Genomic DNA, 24,000 nt, shown 5'->3' with positions numbered 1-24,000 from the left:
GACAATATATGGTTAAACTTTTTTAATTCGCTTATAAACTAAATAAAGCTATCATTCGCCTAAACATTGATAAATGTCGTAAATTAAATGATTACCTAAGTAAATAGATTCCCTCAACATCAACGTTGTCCGATTATTTTTGAAATGCTACATGAAATGTATCGATGTTGATTATTTACTTAAAAGCGAAAGGACCAAGGAGAGAATGCAATTGGAATGAGGCAAAGAGATTGAGAGAGAGGGAGAGACTTGGTTTTTGTATGTCAGCAAGGACACCTAGAAGCGAATAGCGTCAGTTAAGAAATAAATGTGAAAAAAGCTTTGCTTCCTTAGCAGTATTTCTTAACACGTTGTCCTATTACGTGTACCATTTTCGGTACACGCTGAAACGCATTTGTATGTCGAGAACAATTACTATTATGTATTTACGCGATATAATGTCGTCGACATGATGCCGTTAATGTCGATGATGAGACTTGATTTGGTGGATATTTCTATCGCTAACTGGCTCTTCCCTTTTTAGCCTTAATTTCAACAAGTAAGAAATTTCAATCTTTAACTCTTCATGCTTATATTTATCGTTATAAACAAGTAAAAACATTAGAGCCGGGCAAGGCTGACCACTAAATAATCGTCAATTCGCTCGTTTTGGTTATAATACATTTTTGCACATTATAGTAGTTTTTCTCAAAAGCCCACAAATTGTAAGATATCTAAAACATCATAACAAGCTTAATTTACTTCCCAAAAATCTTATTACACTACAATTTCTTTTCCTTCATAGAAGACTATTAATAATTAAACCTTTTTCTGAAGGGTTTACTAGTCATGAGAAATCCTTTTTGAAGTGTGGTTCTAGAAATAAATCAATATGCGTCAAATTTGACGCATTTTGACGCATTTGTTTACGTCTTGTTAATGATACTATCATGAGCCAATTTTCACCACAAATACATTAACAATTAGAATATATTTTGGCATTCCCTGAGAATCTTTATATGCGATGGTATACAAAAAATCAAATTCCTCCAAAAGGCAAAATTCGATAAGTTGATCTCTTTGTCAACTTATTATTATTAAGCATTTATCATTATAAAGCATTAAAAGTTATACGTCTTTGCTGTATAAAGAGTTATTTTCCGTAGCGTAAGGTTATGTGAGGGGATGTTTAAAAAATTGCTCTAGCCGAACCAAATTTTCCATACCAATTGAGAATATCGAAATACTATTGTTCAGCGATTCTTGTCGGAAAACTTTGAAAATATCGTTTTTTTTCAAAATAAGACGCTATACAGGGCATGGTCGAGCATATGAACCGAACCGAACCATTTTCAATAGGCTTCATTCTTGCTTCAAAACGCGTCAATGTACAAATTATATGATTAAGGAAATGTTAATGTACACCGTCCTCGCGTCCACCATATTGATTTCAGAATTAACTCACTTTTAAGCAGAGAGTATATCTTCATTTGCGAAATGTACTGAATAATTTTAAACATTCTGGCCTCGTTACCTTACGAATAATAAACACAAAACCTCAAAAGAATAAAAAAAAGAAAATTTAATTACCTTTTAATTAGCTTTGTGAGGGCATGGCCAATTTATACGTATATTTATATGAACTTTTATTAAAAATTTTTGGTATTATCGTCCGAAGGCAAAACTTAGAGCACTCCCTATTCTGCATATATACATACACATAAAAAGTGCAACAAGTGCAACCCTAGTTCACTATACAAAAAGTAGTGGAATGATATGTGAAACTTTTTTTTTTTTTTTGTGGGATCAATCACGCATTGAATGTTTTCTATTCGCGCAACACGGTGATGGTAGAAAGGAAGTGAAAAAAGAGCAAGAAATAGAGAGGTGGTGGCCGCAGTCTAATGGGTGTGTGCCCAATCGATTAGTGTTACGTCCGCCGTAGCTGCGACCAAAGTGAACTCTATCGCACTGAGATTCCAACCAGCGAACTATTTTGGTTGTCATTAATCTTAACTTCTCGGCTACTCAGATGGATCTGCTCCAAGCTATGATTTTTTGCATATTATACAATAGTATTCCTGGACAAGTATCAGCCTTAATGGATAGATGGCGTTTGATGCTCGAAACCAAGATACCAAATGACTTCGGTTTCAAATTCGATAACGTTGAGATGCTTCGCATTACTTTGACAATCGTAAATAGCGAATGTTCTCAATGATTGTGTAAAGGTGCGAAAAATTGGTCATCATTATATGACAGGTTTCACTGTAGCCAAGTTCAAAGCTAAGCTTTTTGTGAAAAATTATAATAATAATATTTGGAATGGACACGTGAGAGCTACCAAGTCGTTTGTTGTGTATCGTCATGGCACGCGAGTTATTTAAAACAACTATGTACGATTGTAAAGAGTTATGATGGTGTGTGGTTTATGTAATTTAAAAATAGTGTAGAATACGACTGGGTTTCGAATCCTCATTCCCAATGATCTTAAAATTCTACATTATGTAGACCGTAATTTTCCACTGCATATAATGATGAAAATGAGATAAAATGAGATATATTTAGCAGACTACACTATGTTTGGATTTTTTGTAATTTCTTTAAACTTTCTATGTCAATAAGATTTTAGGAAACATGAGGAGTAGAACTGCCAACCATATGCTGAAGTATACGTACCCATGAGGTGGACGTATGAATGCATACTATTGGCTTGCGATCTTGTTTGCTATTTGCGATAAATCTTCGTTAAGTCAAGGAGAAGCTCTAAGGAATATTGGTGGCCATCCTTTCTATAGAGTCCACAGTAGAAAGGTAATTGGAGTAATTCTATGTAGTTGTGAGACCAAGTTTTTGCTTTACGGATAAAAGGGTTTAGGCCGAGTCGTAAACAAAAGACGAACGTTTCTCACTTAACCATTTGAGTGTTTTCTAAAGAGGAGCGTCTAGCAGTTGAAAAAATGACTCGATGGTAAACAGTATGATAACAAAGAAACGAGTAAGGTCTACTATTTACGAGTGCACAGTACCGAAGATATTGAGCATCAAAGGAAACAATGCGGCGAAGCGTCAAATCGGCTTATCGTGGTTGGGTGGTGTTGAACGTGTAACTAGGCTTTCCATTAAAGAGTTAATGAAAGAATCTCCAATTAAATCTTTAATATTTCATTCAATTTCGATTTTAATGTGTTAACGTCGTACGACGTATATATACGTCATGGTATGTCCATCCGTCCTTGTCGAATTCTCTCATAAAATCTGATGATTATGAATATGTATATACTGTAACAATGTAATTACAAAAAATATTACACATACGAGTGTACGAGTACATCGCTAAATAAGTCGACGCAGTTAACTGATTAACTTGTCTATTATTATCAATTTTTATTTGCATTTTTTCGCTCTCCTGCTATTTCAAGGCAATAGCGAATAGTTTAATGTAATTAAAATGAACACAACCTTACAAATATATATATATATATATATATATATTAGCGAACTCTGTGAAGGGTGCTTTGTAAACAGAGCGGTACAACGTTTTTTACCTTACGTATAATTCTAAAAGTAGAATTTGCATAAAATTAACTAATTAAACAGATTACAATTATATTTGTTTTTGTTATTTTTTATTTTGTCATTTTTCTTAAAATTAATTAACAAATAATGAATTGGCCGAATGAAAGTACTTTTTGTGTGTGTGATTAAAGCGCCTTAACATTATATTATTTTTTTTTAAATGAATTTATGTGTTTTGATATGTACCCTGCGTAGAACCAGGCTTACGCTTAATGCGGCACGCTTAGCCTTTCACCGAAGTCCATGAGAAATCCGTTTTGAACATAGTATAGGCCAGCCAGTATAACAAGTTGAAAAGAGCGAACGACATAGGAAATGCAACACGAGCTATGCGATCAATTAACGACACACTGTTAATGTAACGGGCTCCTGCATAAAAATATTCAATTATTCATATATACATATTGAACTGAATATATTTATAAAGACATATTTATATGCTTTCATTCATTCATTTGAGATGAGTACCTTTCTGTGAAGAGGCATCTCGTTCTCTTTGCTTGCGGAATTTATCGTCACCTATGAAACACAACCACATTTGTTTGGTTTTCGATATAATTGGTGGTTCAGTTTGGGTTGTCCTTTCCATGGTTGAGGCATGTGAAGAAGGCGCTTGAAACACATGAGTTGGATCATTATATATCGGGCATATCATAACATTCCGTTTGCGGAAACCGCCCGTCAATGATTGAGGATACTCAGACGCCAACGATTCATTACTTTCATGTATCGAAGTGGGTAAGTCGTGATCGTGCGTAATGCGATCAATTTCTATATCAGCTATGGCTTCATCATCTATATCTTCCCACTCGTCTTCGCTCATTGCCGGTATCTCACCACTGCCCACTTTAGTGAAATAATGTACGCCGGCGAATTCTAAAAGTGTTGCTATGCAATATAAGAAACTCATAAGCAGAAACCAATCCAAAGCGGTCGCATATTTTACTTTCGGCAAATCGGTTCGAGAATCCAAACTAATGGTTGATAAGGTGAGTACAGCTGTTACGCAAAGTCCTACACGATCGCTGGTCGCCTCGCGATGTATCCAAAACGAGACCCAAGATAGCACCACTATAAGTATACAAGGAACATATACCTGTACATAAACGAAAGATTAACTGTTAGTTTGGAACGGGGGAATGTGCAAGTAACTTAAACTTACTTGTATGAGAAAATATCCAGTATGTCGTTTGAGATTGAAGGCTACATGAAGTACCGAAAATTCCCCTTCTCTCCTCGTATACGTTAAGTTGCGTGAGCGCATACTAATCAAATCGAATTGATTTAAAGTCATGCCCGGCACAAAAGAAACAGCATCGTCCGCTCCTTTCCACTCATAAACCAATTGACCTCGAGTGTAACCATCTAAAATTTTCGAGAAACTTTATTAGCATTGCTAGCCTAAAATGAGAACTAAAAATACATTACAACTGCCTATAATTAAAGGGCAAGACTGATGATCCATAGGGAAGTTTTTCAATTCCATGGGACAAGTGGCTTTAATTGTTAATCTTCGAGAAAAAAAAATTTCAACTTTAAAACGTACTTCTTGATATTGTTTTAAAGAAAAGTCACCTCATCGAATATAATATGCCACCATCTTGATCTAAACGCAACAATTTATTGGGAACAGTAAGTGTATGGATATGGGAATGTTTACCATTAAAGAAATACGTATCTGGACGCCATATCTTATCCAACATCTGAAAATAGAAAGGGAAGACATTTTTTTTTTAAAATATGCTTAACAATTTTTCAAATTCTTGCTATGGAAACCTTAATACTTAATGACAGACTCTTAATTGGTCCCTGAAAGCTTAAACGTTTGTCTCGCCAATATTGACGGAAATAACAATCCATCGAATATTCCATATCTAGCTCAGATACCGGACCCATACTTCTTATTAATATATTGGTGCGTACTATGGTAGGAACGCCTAAAAATAGATGATAATATTATTAATATAATTTCATGAATTTCTTTACATACACACCAACCTTGACCATGTGTCGGTAATTGCGATTGCTCGTAACTCTTTAGAAGATTTTCCAAAATTATTGAAATATTACGACTTAACATCTCAGATGAAGCGGTACGTTTATGCATAACACCAGCTTTAATGGTTTCATTCTTAGCTCGCCGCCGTTGCTGACGTTGCACTGAATATGACGTTGAGTTCTCTATTAAACTCTCTTTGCCAGCACTGGTAGTAGTAAACGATTGATAAATACGCGAAGCTTTAAATTCTTTGCTAATTTTTGGTTCTCTACTATCTGTCAAGCGTTCGTTAGTTTCCGTTTCCGTACTAAATAGAAGTTGAGCATCAAAAAAGAAAAAAACAAGTTAATTAACTTTTTTTTGTAAACAATTAATCGCGTTAATAATACAAGCAAGCATTTACCTCGTTAAGTCTACGGTGGCATTAAAGTCTTCTTCATAAAATTGATTGGTAGTATTCTCAAACAATTGCCAACTACTTGTGGGAATACAATTACAATAATTCCAAAGCGAGTATAAAAATCCCAGCAACAAAATCAAACTAAAAGAAAAAAAAATATTTTGAAAAAATTTTGCAAATTTTGTTTATCTTTTTCAATTTTTCTTTTTTTTAATAAGTAGTGATTACAAGAAATGCGTAAAAAGGAAGGAAAGAAGGAAGAAAGTAAGCGTATTAGGCAAGAAAATGTTCAATGATATTTTCTGCTTAATGATCTAGAAGGCATTGAGATAAGATCAAATGAAAGAATGAATCAAGTGGTAAAACTTTACACATAAGAAAGACGCGAATTTATCGACAACACATAACACATGACTCAATAAGTAAATAGGATGACTTACAGATATCACCACTATTCACTATTGACTATTTTCAAGCGAAATGCATTAAAATGTGAAGACATTCCAACTAAAGGTTTGAAAGTTACAACTATTTTAGTCACGCTACATTTTGTTTATTATGAAATAATGGAAAAATTTTAATTTCCTTTCTGTTGTCTGCACCCTAAACCAAATGAGGATTCTGCAAACATAGTAAAGTCTACATTTGACTAGTTTGTGGCGAAGATAGGGTTAAGAATTATAAAATCTTCGAGAAGAAAAATACTTCTCCAGCTGAATACGAGTCCCCTCAGTCAGTTCATGTTTTTGATTCATCCCCACATAAGGGCTCCGATCAAAAGTATGCTTTTAGATGGAAGAAAGATAAAATTTTTGTTTTCTTACCACAAAAATAAACGAAGAATTGTATTAAGTGAAACAATGGTTAGAGAATTTAATGATTAAAAATTTTTTTTATTATAATTTTTTCTTTTTTTTTTGGAGGACTCTTTCATCTTCTTCCGATAACACCTAAGTATTTATAGCTACGTGGCAATATTCATAGTATTGTTTACCGCAAATGGCAAGAATTAGTTCCACATGTGATAGAAAAAAAATAATAAAAAATTTCTCATAACAGAAATTAGGAAAACTTGCCCGAAAATGTCAAGACACACACAATCTTTCGATTAAATATCATAATGACAAAATCAAAATTTCTCATCATTCATCGTAAGAAAACAACAATTTTGTGACTTTAAGAAACGTATCGGTGCACGTTTTATAAATTCAGTTTAAGTAAAACTTGAAATCAAAAGAAATTCTTTGAAAAAATCTCTTATCTAACTAAACTAACTAAATGATATTTAATTTTATTATCGACAAAAAGGGAAAAACAGGGAAGCGAAATTGAATTTAAATTAATTCGGCTTCATCGCGCGTACAAGTTTAGTGAAAAATCAAATATTGTCTTGTAAATGAAACGTTAGTGCACGGTATGTATGGAAAGACGACAGACAGTCATAATAAAACCAAATGAGATCAAATGTAAGTAAGCAGCAATTCAATGATAAATAAAATTTACAGATATAATGGGTCGTATACGTGATTTTTCTCATGTAAATCTCTTTTTAAAATACTCATACCTAACAAAGTACGTGATGTGGTGAAGAAGAAAACTAAGCTGTATATGTGTTTTGCGTTGAATTCAAGTCAAATTCAACCAACGCAACACCGTTGCTTGTGTGTTTCACGTTAAATTTTACCACTTTTAGGAGATTTTACGCACACTTATAAAAAATATATATATATATCATGATCATGTAGCGTTCGATAAGCGAGAAATAAACGATAAATTCTTTAGATACTTTATACTTATGTAACTAATCTCGCCACAAATATGTGCATAATAATAAAGGAAAGTTTTACAAGCAAAAAATATGTTGTAATAAATTTTTGCCACACAAGTATTTAATAGCATTGTAAATATGAAGATTCGGTGACCTCCAGCGCAAAAATGCAATGAGTTACAATAGCTGGCATAGAGTAATGAAAATATACTTATATCACCTGAAAGAATTGTACACATTTGATATAATAGGTAAATAAGAGATTTCGCGGTAATTATCTACTACTGGATGTTTCCGTCAAAAATCTTATAGAAATAAACACAATGGTGCGTGCGTGATTTTTTTTTCTTTTTCTTTAAACAAACCGGTGTCCATGATGCACATATGATGCGGATGTAAGTTATTAAATGACTTTTTGCTTTTTTTTTGACAATTACTGGGAGGGTTCGTAAATGTTATGTTACATATATGTGTATATCCCTCAAACAGCAAAACTATGCCGACAAACTGAAATGTTCTTCATTTTTCTTAATATATATCGTTATAACCGTTGCCCTGCTTCGCTATGCACAAACGAACCCATGTGAATTTTGCATAAGTTTACAAGCTTGTGTAGACATTTTGTGAAAGCAAACTAAGGCAAACAAGTACTTCTTACCAAATTTTTACGAATCTCTTGAGACTATTCAATACGGATAGTGTAGTGTGTATATATATGTACGCGTTCACTTCTATTACAAAAAAATTTTTTTCTTTTTACTTCGTTTTCTCATTTTTAGTTTTTTGCTGATTGTTATAAAAAAAAAATAAAAAAAAAATACATATGCTATTAATGATAGTAAACGAGTTCAAGATAAATTATATTCCGTATGAGTGTGTAATGTACTCTTAAGTTTAATTTAAATCAGAGCATATGTACACTTGAACACTTTAACGACAAAAGCAAAACCTCTACCCTCGTCGCTATATGTAAAATAATTTAGAACGCCTACCTGTTACAGTGAACACTGCTGATAATAATTGCTCTCATTAGCGATGAACTTAGAACCGAATTTTGAACAAAAAAACAATTATTTTTGCTATCTTGTTAGTCGTTGCATATTATTACAATGGCTTGAATTCACTGAATACAGCTGAGAGCGAAAAGTTTTTTTTGTCTTATTAGACGGATCGAATTAATTGCTATATAAAAATAAGTTATGACGCCTTTTTTTTAAATGAAGAAAACGCTTACTTTCACAGAATACTTCACCGAAAGAATTGCCCATCGATAGCTTTACGTTAGCTTTTTCATCTTATTAAAAATATAGGAGAAAGTTCTCGCATGCAATCAAAACTAAATTTTTGAAAGTATCCGTAAAAGGATCCATTTTTGGGTGCCGTCTTAATAATAATTATTCGAAGGAAGTAAACGTTGATCAAAGGTAGGACACTGTGATGCAAGCAATAGTGGCAGTGTTAAGTTTCATTTCGGTTGCTTTTCGTGGACTAACTCTCCAATATGTCGTCGAAAAGTCGAAATTTTTTCTTTTAATTATACGCCTAGGATCATCAGTGTTCATTAGTAGCGTTCCTCAGCTCCTCAATTACATTATTGGAGATGAACTGCTCTTAGCACGCCGGGCTCGGCTAATTTGCTGAAGCGGAGGTGCCAAGAGTAAGAGTTTGGCATTGCCGCCAATTGCTGTTTCTCTGACCTGCGCTATGGTTCTCCCATTGCTATCGATACTTTCCGGTGTCATCATTTCTGAACAAATCTCACAGTTTTACAACATTTTTCTCCGAAATAAGACGAAGAAGTAACACTCTCGAATGTTACTATTTCCTCTTCTTTGCTTCTTGGCGTAGAGCTCGACATATTTAAAGATTCTGAAAATTATATTGTATGCTCCGTGGCGAGACAATTTGCACTGTTATGTAAAACTTAAAAGCAATATATCTCCACGGAGTAGCGATTTATTAATGATTAATTATTTGACAGTGACATGACCCTATAACACATTGCTCAATGATAGCATGATATAGAATGCTATACAAATATAGGATGACTATTGATGACGCTACCCGTAAAATTTAGATTCTTCTAGCGTGACTAAAATTACTGCGACATGTAAACTACTGATCGGAATGTCCTGCAATTCTGGCACGTTACGTTGAGTTAGGTTAGTATTATATAAAAATCATATGCATTCGTCAATAGTGATGTTTTTGACATATATAAAGAATTATTTCGTTACTATATGGAAATGCCATCACTTTACGGAACACATTTTTCACGAGTACATCGTTACACAAAGACTTTAAATAATGGCTTTACCATATTGTTGAGTATAGTTTTCTTCTTTTTTTTTTTATATTCTAGTTTCAGTTCTCTCTCAATCTTTTTGCATTCAATTCCTAGTAATTATATGTGAAAGGTTTTTCGATAATAAGCTTTACGTAAGATTAGCGTCATAGGTTAAAATATCTTGTTAGAATATGTGATTTTGAATACCTGTCATCTGCACGGATGCGCGAAGATTTGCCCTAATTGCACCATATTTACGACGTACAGAAAGTGCAATCAAGGCTTTCGCCGACTTACTTGCTTCGCCATAAAGGTAGCATGCGATTATCACCAACCGCCACAAAGCTCTTATAATATACCATTCGAGGACTATAAATCCGTTTCGGCGAACGTATGAGAGATACGCATGTATATTTATGCAAGTTTTAAAAAAAAAAAATTTTGAATCCATTAACAAATCGGCCGACTTTAATTAGTTTGGTAGGTGTGTAAATACCTTAGCGAGGCTTTCATACCGAATAATTAAAGTTTCTCAAATATCCGTAAATTAAGTTATGTGACGCCTCAGAGAAATCTCTGGTTGCTTATATATCTAGGATTTATCATATCTCCACTCAAATCCTTTCAAAGTTTTCAAAACCATTTGGTTGAAGTTTGGTATCATGATAGTTCTGGAGCCAAGGTTGTTTAGTATTACCAATGAATCCTATTTCAATTGAATGATTCCTTCGTTATGCCCATCAAAGAGTATTCATTAGATTTGTCAAATGTATGTAACCTACAGAGGTAGCCAATGCAAATCTTACAACATACATTTATGTGTCCATAAGGAGAGGGGAACAAATTGCTTATCCATTCATGTCATCTGTTCGACTATCACTGAACCGAGCTCCAACTTTTCTCCAAGGCAACTAACTGGATTGAATATCTTTGTTGCAATTATTTTCGAATTGAGCTGGGAACGCCGCCATTCGTCCACAATTAGCAAGAGACTCATCATTGTTCTTTTCATCGCTTTAAATGATGATATGAGAAATTTTGCTTTTAGTTTAGAGCTTTTAAAATGACGCGATCTTTGGAAATCAATTCATTTGGGCGAACGTCTAAAAACATTTGCAAAAATCAAGGAGCATCTAAACTTAATTTGTCTTTTTTAGACAATCTGCTAATCGCGAGAACTCCTATGTGCATAATAAGCATGGTGATGGTCGGGAAGCCATACGCGTAGAGAAGGTGGCAAACAGAAAATTCTCTTTGTAAATATTCCTCGCGATGGTAAGAAAATCAGGAACGGCGAGAAAAACGGCTGCAGGGAGATTGTTTTAAACTCGGGCTCCACGATGGAGGAACGACCATAATTTTTAATTTATTTAATTACTTGAATAGTAACAATAAGGCATCACACTTACCCACTAGGCATGCATCAACTAATCTGAGATGAGTTCCTATCTCCTTTCAGTTCCTAGTTCCTTTCTTTGCACACTTCCCTCTGCCCGTAACCGGGTTAAACACACAAGGCACATTTCCTGAGTACAAAAAAAATCATGTAAAGTTATGACTAGATATACACATGATGTGCACATTATTGACTAAGTGAATGGGCCGTCACTCTATCTTACAAGTCAAATTTCCCGCATCAGATCGACGTAAACAATATCAATAAAATTGTTTTTGCCACAAGTAGAGCCGTCGAAAATGGCGGATGGAATGTTGATTCGAATCGGCATGGCTGATGACGTAGCGGTAGTAACCGTCACCGGACACTTAGAGGAATACGTAGAGTGTAGCTGAATGTACGATCTTTATTATCCGTTTGGGGTTGGCGTCATTCGGCCTAAAGCTTGCAAGGCGAGAAAACGAGAGCAGTTTTGATAAAGAGCCGCAAGAAGAAGTAGAACGTAACCGCTACGATAGGACCCTGTCACGCTATTAGTAAGGAAAGCATTAAATGTTTTGGAATAATGCTCGATGACAGGCTAAGATTCAAAGTCTCTCTGAAAAACACTGAAACTCGAAAGTGGGTAACGTGATTCTTAGAACAAGGAAAGTTTGAAAAGAAAATTGAAAACGCTTGCTGGCGTCAATGGTAAAAGCGTGAATACTGTAAGCGAGTTCTATGTGATATCAGGTGACGAATGTGCAATCTTGCAGTAGGGACATTAAGTGCGATGAGGGTATGCAGCGCCTTTCGCACCACCTCCGAAGTTAATGTCATTGTTTTAGCGAAGATAATTCCGATCGATCTACTGGTAAAAGGGCAACTTTACGCATAACATTTGATTTCGGGAGAGAGGCGCCATCTTGCCAACGATGTAATGCTACAGCTGAAGAATAACGCTTACAAAAAGGAAGATAGGCGCACCGTTTGATCGGCTATTGTGTAAAAAATGAAAAATTGGTCCTTCTTTCCGCTTTGCCTTGCTTCAAACGTAAAAATAACCCACGATGTTGCCTTTTTGAAAACCCGTCCGGTTCGAGTAACAGTATAATGAGGTCCGTTCAAAATTTGGGGAGATGATCCAGTCAGGATCATCATTGTGGCTCAAATTAAAGGGAGATGGCAAGCCGTAACAATGCTGCTTAGACCTTAAGGACTTTAAGGACCTGCAGGATTAATGTTGCTCTTTAGTGTGGAAAGCTTTAGAGAGATCGCACGCTGGAAAAATTTCGTGTCCCTTCGTCGCAAGTTGACATGTAATATGATGTCGAGCTTAATGGTCTTCAAACTTTCCCCAAGGTTTAATACCTTATGATGGATACAAATGATTTATGCTCTTGGTACGCAATACTTCCATTCTTGCAACGACATTCGAAGTTTGTGTAAACAGCTTTCGAAGACCAAACATCCTGTCGGAACAGTATTTATATATTTTGTCAGAAGGATGAGGGAAACCTATAGTCACTGACGTAGAATGCAATTTTATTCAGTTAAAGCAAACGATTCTTTGCATTGAAAAACTTCCATTGAGAACTTATCTGTTCAATCTGGCAAATGTATCATGAGTCTCCAGGAGACATGTGCGGATGAGAAGTTTGAGTAATTCAAACAGGAAAATCTGTGTCCGCTGTAGTGAAGTTCCACTGTTTGCGTTGAGATTGAATTGAAATTTTCTGCAAGAACTTATGGCATAAGTATTGAAAATGTTTGGTTTTTGACTATAAATAGAGGGTAGAGCACAAGCGTGTATACATAAGCGCAATGCATATGACTATTTTGCCGACGGTCATAAGTCAATGTCGCATGTGATTTGCTAAATGTTGTTATTCGTTTGACGTTTATAAAAAATAATGAATCTCATTGCGAATTGCGAGTGTGTGCATGGATTTATAAATTTACATATACATCATCCAGCATAGACACAGTTTTGATTTTCCGTCTTTCGTTGCTTATATGGCCGTTGGCCCAATACATCACTTTCTGACCTTACACAACTGCAAGAAGAACGCTTTGTGTTTTGGGAAGTGTGCAAACATATCAATACGAGAGACAGCGTATGCTATAAATTTTTAATTAAAGTCTTAAAGACTTTCTGGTAGAGAGAGCAACCAACTAATTATTTAGATTACAATATAGCAGAACGCACCAAGGCAAAAAGACAATTCCAGGGAGATGAAGCAGAGGGGGGAACGTGTTAGTCAAGTAGATAAATCAATTTCATAAGTAAGTAAATAAGCTATTTATGCTGGACCCGCATGTTCTATCATATCAATGAGCGAATGAATGAGTGAGTGGCGTATAACTATTTTACAAATGCTAGTTTGCTTATTCTTTTCGGTATATATGTGTGCGTATAAATATGTTTGTGTGCGTGTTCTTATCTTCTACGGATTGTGTGAGTTATTGACCATTCACGCAAGCATTTCTATTGTCAAAAATTTGATACTTCTGTGCATTTTCGAAAATTCCAAGAAAAATAATTTCGAAAAAAAACTCGTTTATATTATATGTGCTTACATGAGTGCATTCTATATTATCTTAACGTCTTCCCTTTTCTTTTCATTTCTTGTTTTGTTTTATCCACCCTCGCGGAATAGCAGTGTTCTAAGTTCAGCCTTCGCCCTGTAACATCAAAACTTTAAATCTCTTCTCAATCGGCATAAGATTCGTAGTGGACACAACCATGTCTCTCGATTTGTTCGTTCTCTTCTTGTTCGTCTCTTTCTAACGATCATCTATGGTCCCGAAAATGAAGGTAGAAGGTTGAGAAAAAGACAATGATAAGCGAAAGGCCACTTAAGTGAATTCGAATGCGGAGGCAATTCACTCACAAGTCACAATCGGTCAATAAGAAGAGAAACTTACAGCGCATAAGAGACGTGTAGTGGAAACCCTTTACAGTTGGTTTTCAATGTATAGTCAATCGCCTCAATCGAGCAGGGGCACGACTCTATTTAATGAAATATTTTGCAAATGTAACGCATAGGTTGTTTGCCATAATGGCTCTCAAAGGTTCGTTCTATAACTTTTTTTATTTTTTATTTTTTATTTTTTTTTTTTTTTTTTTTTGATATTCTCTTTAATTTCAGAAAATATTTTAAGGATTTTTATTTGGTGCGTATATTGAACTTTTATCTTCTAAAGAATAAACACATCTATATGCGCGTGTGTGCAAGTGCACACACGTGTGTTTCTTTTTTACACCAAACGCCGGCAGATGTTGATGCATTGAGCTTGCCGTTGCGTTTGCTCTACTTCAAGAAAGCGATCTCGTAAAGTTTACAAGTTCTTAAATCACATAAATCCATCTGTCCGTCCGTCCCTATTCGAAATACTTCAAATACAACTAAGCGCCCAATTGACATCAAATGAGTAGTTTTTGATCAACAGATCAAGCTTGCAGGTCGAGGTAATCCATTTAGAAATGACCTTAAAAGGCTTGCACGAGTAAAACGATTACGAAGAGAGAAAGTTGACTTTTGTGTGTATGTATGTATGCGTGTATGTGTGTGTGTGTGTTTGTGTGTGCATCGTCATTTTTAAATTCTATATAAAATTTTCGACTCGAAATTAGATGATTATTGCCTATCAGAGCCACATAAATTTGTAGCGATTTCGATCGGTTCCGTATTATGGACACATTTTATAAGAAATGTAATATGTATGCAAGAGTCGTTTCAAGCCCAAGCAAAGGTCTTTTACTGTATAACGTACACAATAGAGTGAGCATGTGTTTGGGTTTTTTTTTTTTTTTCGTTGTTGTAGCTACTGTTTGCTGATGTATCGGAAAATTGCACTTTCAGTTTCCATTGCACTTAACCTAAACAGTTTAGTGTAACAACTTAAGCAATTCTGCTAGATTTGCAAAATAATGTCGCTTGTGTGCTGTTCTTTTGTTCCAGCTGTACTGAATATGTGACCCGATAAGAGTCAGTCTTAGTTCTTCTTTCTTTTCTTGCTTTTTTATTATATTCAATAATTTGCAAAATACTTCCTTTAAAAATTTGTAAACGCTACAGAACATATTTTATCTAACGTTGACAACATTCGGAAGCACCTATCAGAGGTATGTAATTTTAATCGCCTGAAACTCTCTAAATAGTTCCTTAAACTATGACTGTATAGAAGAAAACATGAAACATGTCCATGACAGACGCGAACCTCTAATTTACAATCCATATACAAATGTTAAGGAGGTCCGCTTCAAACTTGAGTAAAGAAATGTTAATGTAGCTCTGGCGAGATAGACATGAAAAACGTATGATTTGCATCCTAAGTCAACTGTCGATACTCAACCGCAATATCAAGCACAAGCTTCTCTCTTATAAGCCATAGTTAACTTGGCGAGCTTTACTTTACCTGATATCGTGATGTCATCGCCAAAGCAAATGTTGACGACATCTCTACACTGGTACCTCTCTGAATAGGGCTTGTCGTTTCTGGAATAGGTCCCGCACCGACTGAGTAAATACTATAACTATGACCAAAATGAAATCTACAGAACAATGACTTGGTAGCCGCGCTTCTTACGTACTCATGCACCTCTTACGTATAAACGCGCGCAAGTATGAGAAATTTTTTATTTGCAACTAAAAAAAAAAAGCCGTGTAATGCATCCCCTAAAAGCAGTAACAAATTCTAAACAAAATTCGATTTTTTTGTTCAAATTCGAGATACAAAGAAGATGTGAAGGTATTATCTATTAATCAAAAAATTGGTAGAAGATATTGCGCACATAGTTCGTCACATCTTCTGTTCCTGTAAGCGTGAGGGACCCTTCTGCCTGCTATATATCCTTTTCGAGTAATAACTAAGGCCAACTATTATTGCACTAAGCGATGCGAAAATCAAGGAGAATACGTATTAGAATTTTAGTACAGCTCCTGCTTCCAAATGTTATGTCAAAAAGGATGCTGGAAAATAGAAAATGGATTAGGCTTAAAAGAGAGCAATCGTTCAGTATTGGATAAGCAGCTTAGAGAATGAAAGCTAAATGGCCTCAGTTCCATCAATTATTTTATTCTAATAACCATTTGTAGCGCATACTTTTGTTAGCCACAGCGTTAGTAAAGCACAGTTGGTGACTTAGCGTACCAAGTATCGAACCTGGGTCTTCCCGGGCGGCTTAACCACTAGGCCATACGCTTCAATACGCATCAATCCACGCAACACATCTTTAGCTGATTAAAATTTAAATAAAAGAAGAGGAAGAAATATGAAATGTGAAATGACTACATACTACTATAGTGGAATTCTTTATGCGACTTTTGACGAATCCATACGATTTTTTCATAATATCAGCCTTCAATGGCTGAACATTCTGACCATTTATTTACATTCATCTATATTTGTTATACATGGGTTCGTCAATAGTGAGGACATTTATATATCATCCTATGAACTTATTGAATGATATATTATTATCAAAATTGATATATCAGAGAGGTGTGTATCGAAAGAAAACTATACTGGCCGTAAACTGAATTACTTTGTAACTTTTAATATCTTATGAAAATGAGAATTTTTGCAAGAAAATATTATTGAGACTAACCCTTACAGCTAATGCTTAATGCATGTGAAAGCAAACTTGGTCCGTCATTGCAACTTTACTTCTGCTTACTACTCTTACTCTTGCCATTATATAATCAATCTTATGGTTTCGTTATGATTCGTGTAATTAATAATGACATTATATTGTCATAAACGTAGAAAAGCATAAGACATACACACAAATGTCTATTACTTGCTTAACATTCACTCATCCATGCATTCTAATGCCAACTAGTTTTATGAAATTTTTGCAAGTTTCCGCATAAAATGACTTTATCTAAATTAATAAAATCGATCCCGAATCGGATATCAATTAAAGGTATATCTGGATTTTCAGAATGAAATGAGAAAACTTTTTATCCGTCAATAGTGGGTATGATGGGAAGCGTAGTAATCGATCGCTCGAACTGGATTTTACCAGCAATTCTTCAACGGCTTTAGTATGCGCAAGGTGTGGCAAAAAAAATATTTACACTCCTCTGATTTCTCTTTCGAAAAGAACGAGTTTAGTCGGATTAACTTCTCAGAAAATGAAACTTTACTTAAAGTCTTAAAGTCTTAAATGAATAGAGCTATCAAGAATATTCGTAGACATAATCTAGAAATAACAAGAACTTTAACTCTATCTAGACAAGTCAAGAAGGAGTACTAAATAGTTATAACGAAGTACTCATAAAATTTGTAGAAAAGCAAGTGAAAACACTGTAGTGGGCCACGACCCACTATCGCAAATATTCTACTCCCCTCCGTAATTAGTCATAAAAACAATTAAAAAAAAAAAAAAAAAAGAGAGAAGGGCACTAAATGGGAATTGGTCGAAAGGTGGTCCGATGTGAACTATTTATAATAGCGTTGGTCGTTGGGCCAAACCAAGCCAGCATAGGGAATTTTATCGATACATCATAAAAATTGCGGTCTACGTCTAGAACAACTCAAGTTGAAGAAAACAAGATGGACCTGTGAACAGACCAGCAACGGTACTAGTGGGTGTTCCACACAACTCCACAAACATAATGTACGCTTGTACAACAAGTGTTGTAAACTATAATGCAATCTTGACATTGCCTTCATCAAATAAAATTTAATTTATTGAGAATGGAACAATCGCACTTTAACAACTCACACGCACACAGACTGTCAAAGAAGTTCATTCGGATCGGAGAGAATGAACTGCAGCTGAAAAGACTTGCAAACAGATATTTGAAGGCAAATATGTAATCTGCACCTGGTACTGCACATATTGTGCACACTGGGCTTGATCATCTCTGCATTGTCAACGTCTCGTGTGCGAAGTACCCGCGTACTATATGATCGCACTGGCCGCCGTTCGATCAGCCTACCAGTAGTAGTCCGAGCGTGTCCGATGTGCAAACTTTCATGTCGAACCTAATGAAATACTACTTCCGTAGTTCTTCCATCTTTACCTACAATCTTTTTTAATGTTGAGCATCGTACCCGCACGTATGCATAGTGGATAAACTGGTGGTATGAAAGAAGAAAAAAGAAAAAAACGAACAGTAGAGGTTCTATGAAACCTTCTGCCGTCCTCCATACTTAACATCATGCAACATAATATTATCGCCTAAAAATCAACGACAGTGGGAGAGCTTTAACCTTCCGGCGCTCCTAAGTCGATACAGAGTTCACATTATACTATTTTAAATTGTTAATTTAGGAGCGAAGAAAGTAATGAAAATTGAATTTGCTAAGGATTAAAACAAAATCGAAGAAGATTGCACTTGAAACACAAACTGGATCTCATTTTGATGATGTTTGTTAATCATTAGCTCATCGTTGCAAGCAACGCTTTGCCTAACTTTCGATTCAGCGCTAAATTCTTTTGCAATTTATACATTATTTATATATGAATCACAGCTGACGTTATAATCGTTTAATATGAGTATAAATCTTTTAAAGACACTTAGCGTTTATGTCAATTTTCAAATCGCTCTCCATATCACTCTTAATTAATTGATCCTCAAAATTTGAAAGCTTCGAAGGTTGCGTAAAACAGATTTACACACTTATAGGGCTGTGAACATATATATGATCGAAAAGGAATTCTTACTCAGCTTAATCATATTTCTCTCTACAGACATGCACTGAAAATTGGAATATACTTTATATAGCATGGATGAAGAGCTAATCCACGAAGACCGATATAAATGAAAAAAAGCATAATTAAACTGAAGTTTATGTACAAATTATCAATTTTTTCCTACAAAAGTTCACATTTAAAATTTATCCTTTGTCCGAAAATATGATATACACTTCAAATTTTTACATATTGATTATCTTTGATTTTGATGTGATTGCACTTTAATCACAATCTCGTTAAAATAAATTATGTGACAATATTTGTGCTTTTGTGAGTGTGTAGGTTGCGTGTGTGCGAAATTTGCTTATTTTAATACATCAGTGATGTTCAAAAAAAAAAGCGAAAAACCGAAGCCCTGAATAGTTAGCACAGAATGACTTACCGCCAAAAACATACTGATTTTAAATGTTTACCGGCCGACATGTCAAAATATTCTTTCACAAAGTTATGTTTATTTCATTGATAACACACATTAAAATTCTTATTTATTTATTTATTTATTTATTTATTTTTTTTTTTTGGTTAGATCTATAGACAGCCGCGTTAGCTAGTCACACACGTATGGTTGCACTGAAACTAATTTTTGAGTGAAATTGTTCGCAAAATTCAAGCTGCATCCATATGAGACACAAGGGTTATATTCGCTTTGTTAATATATGATGTTATGTAAAGAGATTTGGCGCCTAAATGTAACAAACTAACCTAAGTTGTCGTGTTGTTACTTGGGGGTGCATTGTGCCAGCAAGTGTCAGTTTATTGCGGTCATACTGAGCATGCTTTGTAAAATGGTGAACCACATGCCTTCTGCTTCAAAGACATGAGTGTGGACTGTATTCATTCACAAATAAGTTATGTGTGCATAGCAAACCGCTTATGCTTCAAGGCGGCAGTTTTTTTTTTTTTTTTTTTTTTTGTTTTCCCAGAATTTGTTACTGCTACCGGCTTAAGTAATTCATTCATATTACTGTTGTTTACTATTGTGTCCATGAAACAAAAACAATTGCTTGCTTCTTTGTTTTTTCCACTACCATTTTTCGTCTATATATGTGTACGAACGAAATGGTAAATGACACCAAAATTTAAACGTACTTACGTTGACTGACTATGCATTGAATGCATGAATTATGTTATTGTCATTTTCATTCCTTTCCTTATTTACTTTAAAACAATTACTTAGTTCGACGCTTTACGAAATATTGTCTAAACGTAAATGCAGCGTCCCATGCCACTTCCCATGCCTTCCCCTATGTATTTCGGAATTAGAGCCATGCTCTCAAACCCAATTATCGCAAAACCCTTTAATTATCTGAAAAGCTCCCGAAAGAATTAATCAAACGTTAATCAAACGAATTGATCCGCTATTGCACCGACCAGCTTCGAGATATGCGATTAATAAAAGTTCATTTCATCATATCTTAGCCTATTGTTGATGCTTCCTATTCTCATTTGCAACAATCTCTTGCTATAACGTCCATTATTGGATTTAAGCAACTTGTATATAATATTTTTATACTCATCACCGATCATTGGCGGATATATTCAATATTTGTCAAAATGTTTGCAACGGCTACAAGAAAGTTTGAGAGTCCCGACAAAGTACAAAATTATTCTTAATTAGCATCGTATTCTGAATCGATTTAAACATGTCTCGTATCATGTCTCATCTCGTATTCATGGTGACAAGAATTGTTGTAATACCTGCTCCACGCATACGATATAGGATGGGACGCTGTAAAGAATTGAAATGGAAAATATTATAATATGGGATACCATTCTGCCCGGCAGTGCTTCAAAATATATTACACATCGCATGATAGTTAGCAAGAATCTGTTTTGTAAACATCATCATCAGATTTCAAATTTGTTCTGCGTCTCTATTATTTAATTTTTCTTATTTTTTTTTTTTTTTTTTTTTATAATCAGTTTAGCGAGCGCTCTTTATTTTGCAATAAAATACATTTTACCAAAGGCGAAAATTTTTGCCTTTATCAATGCCATAAACCTTAAAGAACTATGGGCTTCCTTCAAGTAGGTTAATAGAACGCGAAAGAAAATATCATAGACTTTTTCATTTCCTTTGCATTATTCACGACCCTTAATAAATAGGTTTATTTGTGATTAGTATAGGATAAGCGGTGTCTACGCGTGTTAGCCTTAATGCCTGTCTGCTTATCTACTAAATCAAATCATCAGATCATTGCAGAGACAAAAGGATACTATAAAAGCCTTGACAGATAGTTCCATAAAATAGCTTTCGGGCTGCAACAGAGACGTTTTATCGAGTGTATTACTATTTCAAAGAGTCCTAAACAAGTAAAATCAGATTTTGGGAAGAAAAACATAAATGAATACATAAATGAAATGATGAGTAGAAAACGACTTTCCGAACCGGCTCTGCTTAACTGATTTGCCTTTTTGCACTGGCAAGGTGATGGCAAGTAAACGTCCGTCTCAAAGCAATAAAAGAGGGTAAGGGTATACTGTATTTTCTACTTAAACAGTAAAAGGAGAAAAAACTTTGCTTTAGCTTTTTTTTTTAACCCTTGCTCAAGGAATTTACTATATCAAAATGTCAATCGAACACGGTTTTTTAAATGCAATAGCGATCTCACAACAGACAAAAAGGAGGGTCACGATTAAGTCGACGAAGAATAGTTACATATATTTTATATATATTGCAGATAGATTTTATTGATTTTCTAAAACGTATTTTTACATTTTACGCAATATTTGCATTTTGATTTAAATATCCCTCATGGACTTAATATATATTAGAAATTAAATCAGTTTATTGTTGTAGTTTTTTGTTATTGTTGCTGTCTAATCGATATTTAATATTTGACAATAGAGACAATGGTTAAGTGAGGGCTTAAAAAGAGCAAAAGACCTCTATAAATATATATATACATGATATTAGTTTGGGGAAAAAGAAATCCATTATTTTTTCGGTAGATGGCTGCACTGATAGATTTCTCGTAAAGTATCGATCAAACAATTTCAGATTTATGCTCGTTGGAAAGGTGACATTTTGCAGTAAAAAAAATTCTTTTGCTGTTTTTTGTTTGGTGCATTCATTTGTGAGTTACAGCGTGTTAAAAATGGAAGTGAACAAAGAGAAAATTCGGTACATTTTACAGTTTTTCTTTGACAAAGGCGAAAATGCAAGCCAGGCGGCTAAAATTGTGAATGGTGTTTATGGTTCCGATACTGTAACAGCCAATTATGTGCAATTTTGGTTTCGTAGATTCCGTTCAGGAATTTTTGATGTTAAAGATGCACCTCGCACAGGTAGGCCGGTCGTCGAAAATGTCGATAAAATCGGAGAAATGATCGAAGTTGACAGGCATGTTAGCAGTCGTAACATCGCCCAGGAGCTAAAAATCGACCATAAAACAGTTTTAAACCATTTACACAAAGCTGAATTCAAAAAGAAGCTCGATGTTTGGGTGCCACACCAATTAACAGAAAAAAACATGATGGATCGAATTTCCATCTGCGAAGCCTTGGCCAAACGGAATGAGATAGACCCATTTCTTAAACGGATGGTGACTGGAGATGAGAAATGGATCACATACGATAACCCTGTGCGAAAACGATCGTGGTCAAAGAGCGGTGAAGCACCTCAAACGGCCAGGAAGGTTTTGCTATGCATTTGGTGGGACTGGAAGGGGATTATTTATTATGAGTTGCTTCCATATGGCCAAACCCTAAATTCTGATCTCTACTGTCAACAACTGGACCGTTTGAAGATAGCGATTGACCAGAAACGGCCAGAATTGGCCAACAGGAGAGGTGTCGTGTTCCACCAGGACAACGCTAGGCCACACACATCTACAGTGACTCGCCAGAAACTTCGGGAGCTTGGTTGGGAAGTTTTAATGCATCCGCCATACAGTCCGGACTTGGCACCAAGCGATTATCATCTTTTTCTTGCATTGCAAAATTTCTTTAATGATAAAAAATTGGAATCTAGGGAGGATTGTGAAAATCGACTACTAGAGTTTTTTGCAAATAGAGACCAGGACTTCTATGAGAGAGGCATTTTGAAGTTACCTTTAAAACGGCAACAAATCATATAACAAAACGGTGCATATTTGACCCAAATCGGACAATCCGAAGCATGTTAAATAAAGTCCTGAAGTTCATATAAAAATAATGGATTTCTTTTTCCCCAAACTAATATATACTTTTTATTATTCTTTGAATATATGACGTATTCTAAAGCAGATAATCAATGCATCTATCTACGTACGCATAAAAGCATAAGCCTTTGTGTTTATTGACATGTATCCTGCAACTGAAACCGTACATGTTAATAATCGTTGAGGAAATACTCTATACATATACATATATATATATATATAGATATATATATATACATGATGTACATATATATATATTTAATATTATATTTACCATTATTAACGAAATGTATTGTATACAAAGGATAAGATTGATTAGAGAACGAAGCCTTTATATAAAGATTAAATGATAAATGCATGTGTGGGGATCAAACGGTTTTATTTTTTCTCTTTCTTTTTTCTTTTCTTTCTATAAGAATTAATAATAGCACCCCTTGTTTAATGTTTTATTAGTGAATTGTGTCTCTACCACTATATCAATAGCCATCAATCCAACTTAGTTCCAGAACACATTAAGGGCAATTTCTGAGATTGTTAGTTTGTTACGCTCGACCAGAAACCTACCACTCGGAAGTTTTATTTCCGTTCTATACAAATGCGCAGCAAGTCCAAGCGTCATCGACGACTAACAAATTGACTAATAAATCATAGCCTTTGCAACCTATGCATCTAAGGTCGCTTGACCGTCATCAAGGTTTTCCTTTCCTTTTCCTCATCATACAAAAATTTAGATATATACATTGATCACCCGGTGCGGAAA

At 34.9% G+C, this 24,000-nt stretch overlaps 1 protein-coding gene across 3 annotated transcripts; it reads right to left on the bottom strand.

Annotated features, from left to right (window-relative positions):
• Positions 1 to 3,757: 3,757 nt before the first annotated feature.
• LOC119640581 (gamma-aminobutyric acid receptor subunit alpha-1) lies at positions 3,758 to 6,013 on the bottom strand. 3 transcript variants are annotated; one of them, XM_038038724.1, is made up of 8 exons: positions 5,961 to 6,013; positions 5,557 to 5,864; positions 5,335 to 5,495; positions 5,134 to 5,261; positions 4,987 to 5,069; positions 4,721 to 4,923; positions 4,027 to 4,654; positions 3,758 to 3,927 (listed from the first exon to the last, which is right to left on the bottom strand). In XM_038038724.1, exons 2-8 carry the CDS (start codon positions 5,663 to 5,665, stop codon positions 3,782 to 3,784), a joined length of 1,458 nt encoding a protein of 485 aa, XP_037894652.1. In that variant the 5' UTR covers positions 5,666 to 5,864; positions 5,961 to 6,013; the 3' UTR covers positions 3,758 to 3,781. The 3 variants fall into 3 exon arrangements, with proteins under 3 accessions (XP_037894652.1, XP_037894662.1, XP_037894670.1); XM_038038734.1 differs by lacking the exon at positions 5,961 to 6,013 and having other exon boundaries at positions 5,553 to 5,624; XM_038038742.1 differs by lacking the exons at positions 5,557 to 5,864; positions 5,961 to 6,013 and having other exon boundaries at positions 5,343 to 5,433.
• Positions 6,014 to 24,000: the final 17,987 nt, after the last annotated feature.

This window comes from Glossina fuscipes, unplaced genomic scaffold, assembly GCF_014805625.2.
Source record: "Glossina fuscipes isolate IAEA_lab_2018 unplaced genomic scaffold, Yale_Gfus_2 0, whole genome shotgun sequence".
Classification (NCBI taxonomy): Eukaryota; Metazoa; Arthropoda; class Insecta; order Diptera; family Glossinidae; genus Glossina; species Glossina fuscipes.
This window is presented reverse-complemented; position numbering and strand designations above follow the sequence as displayed.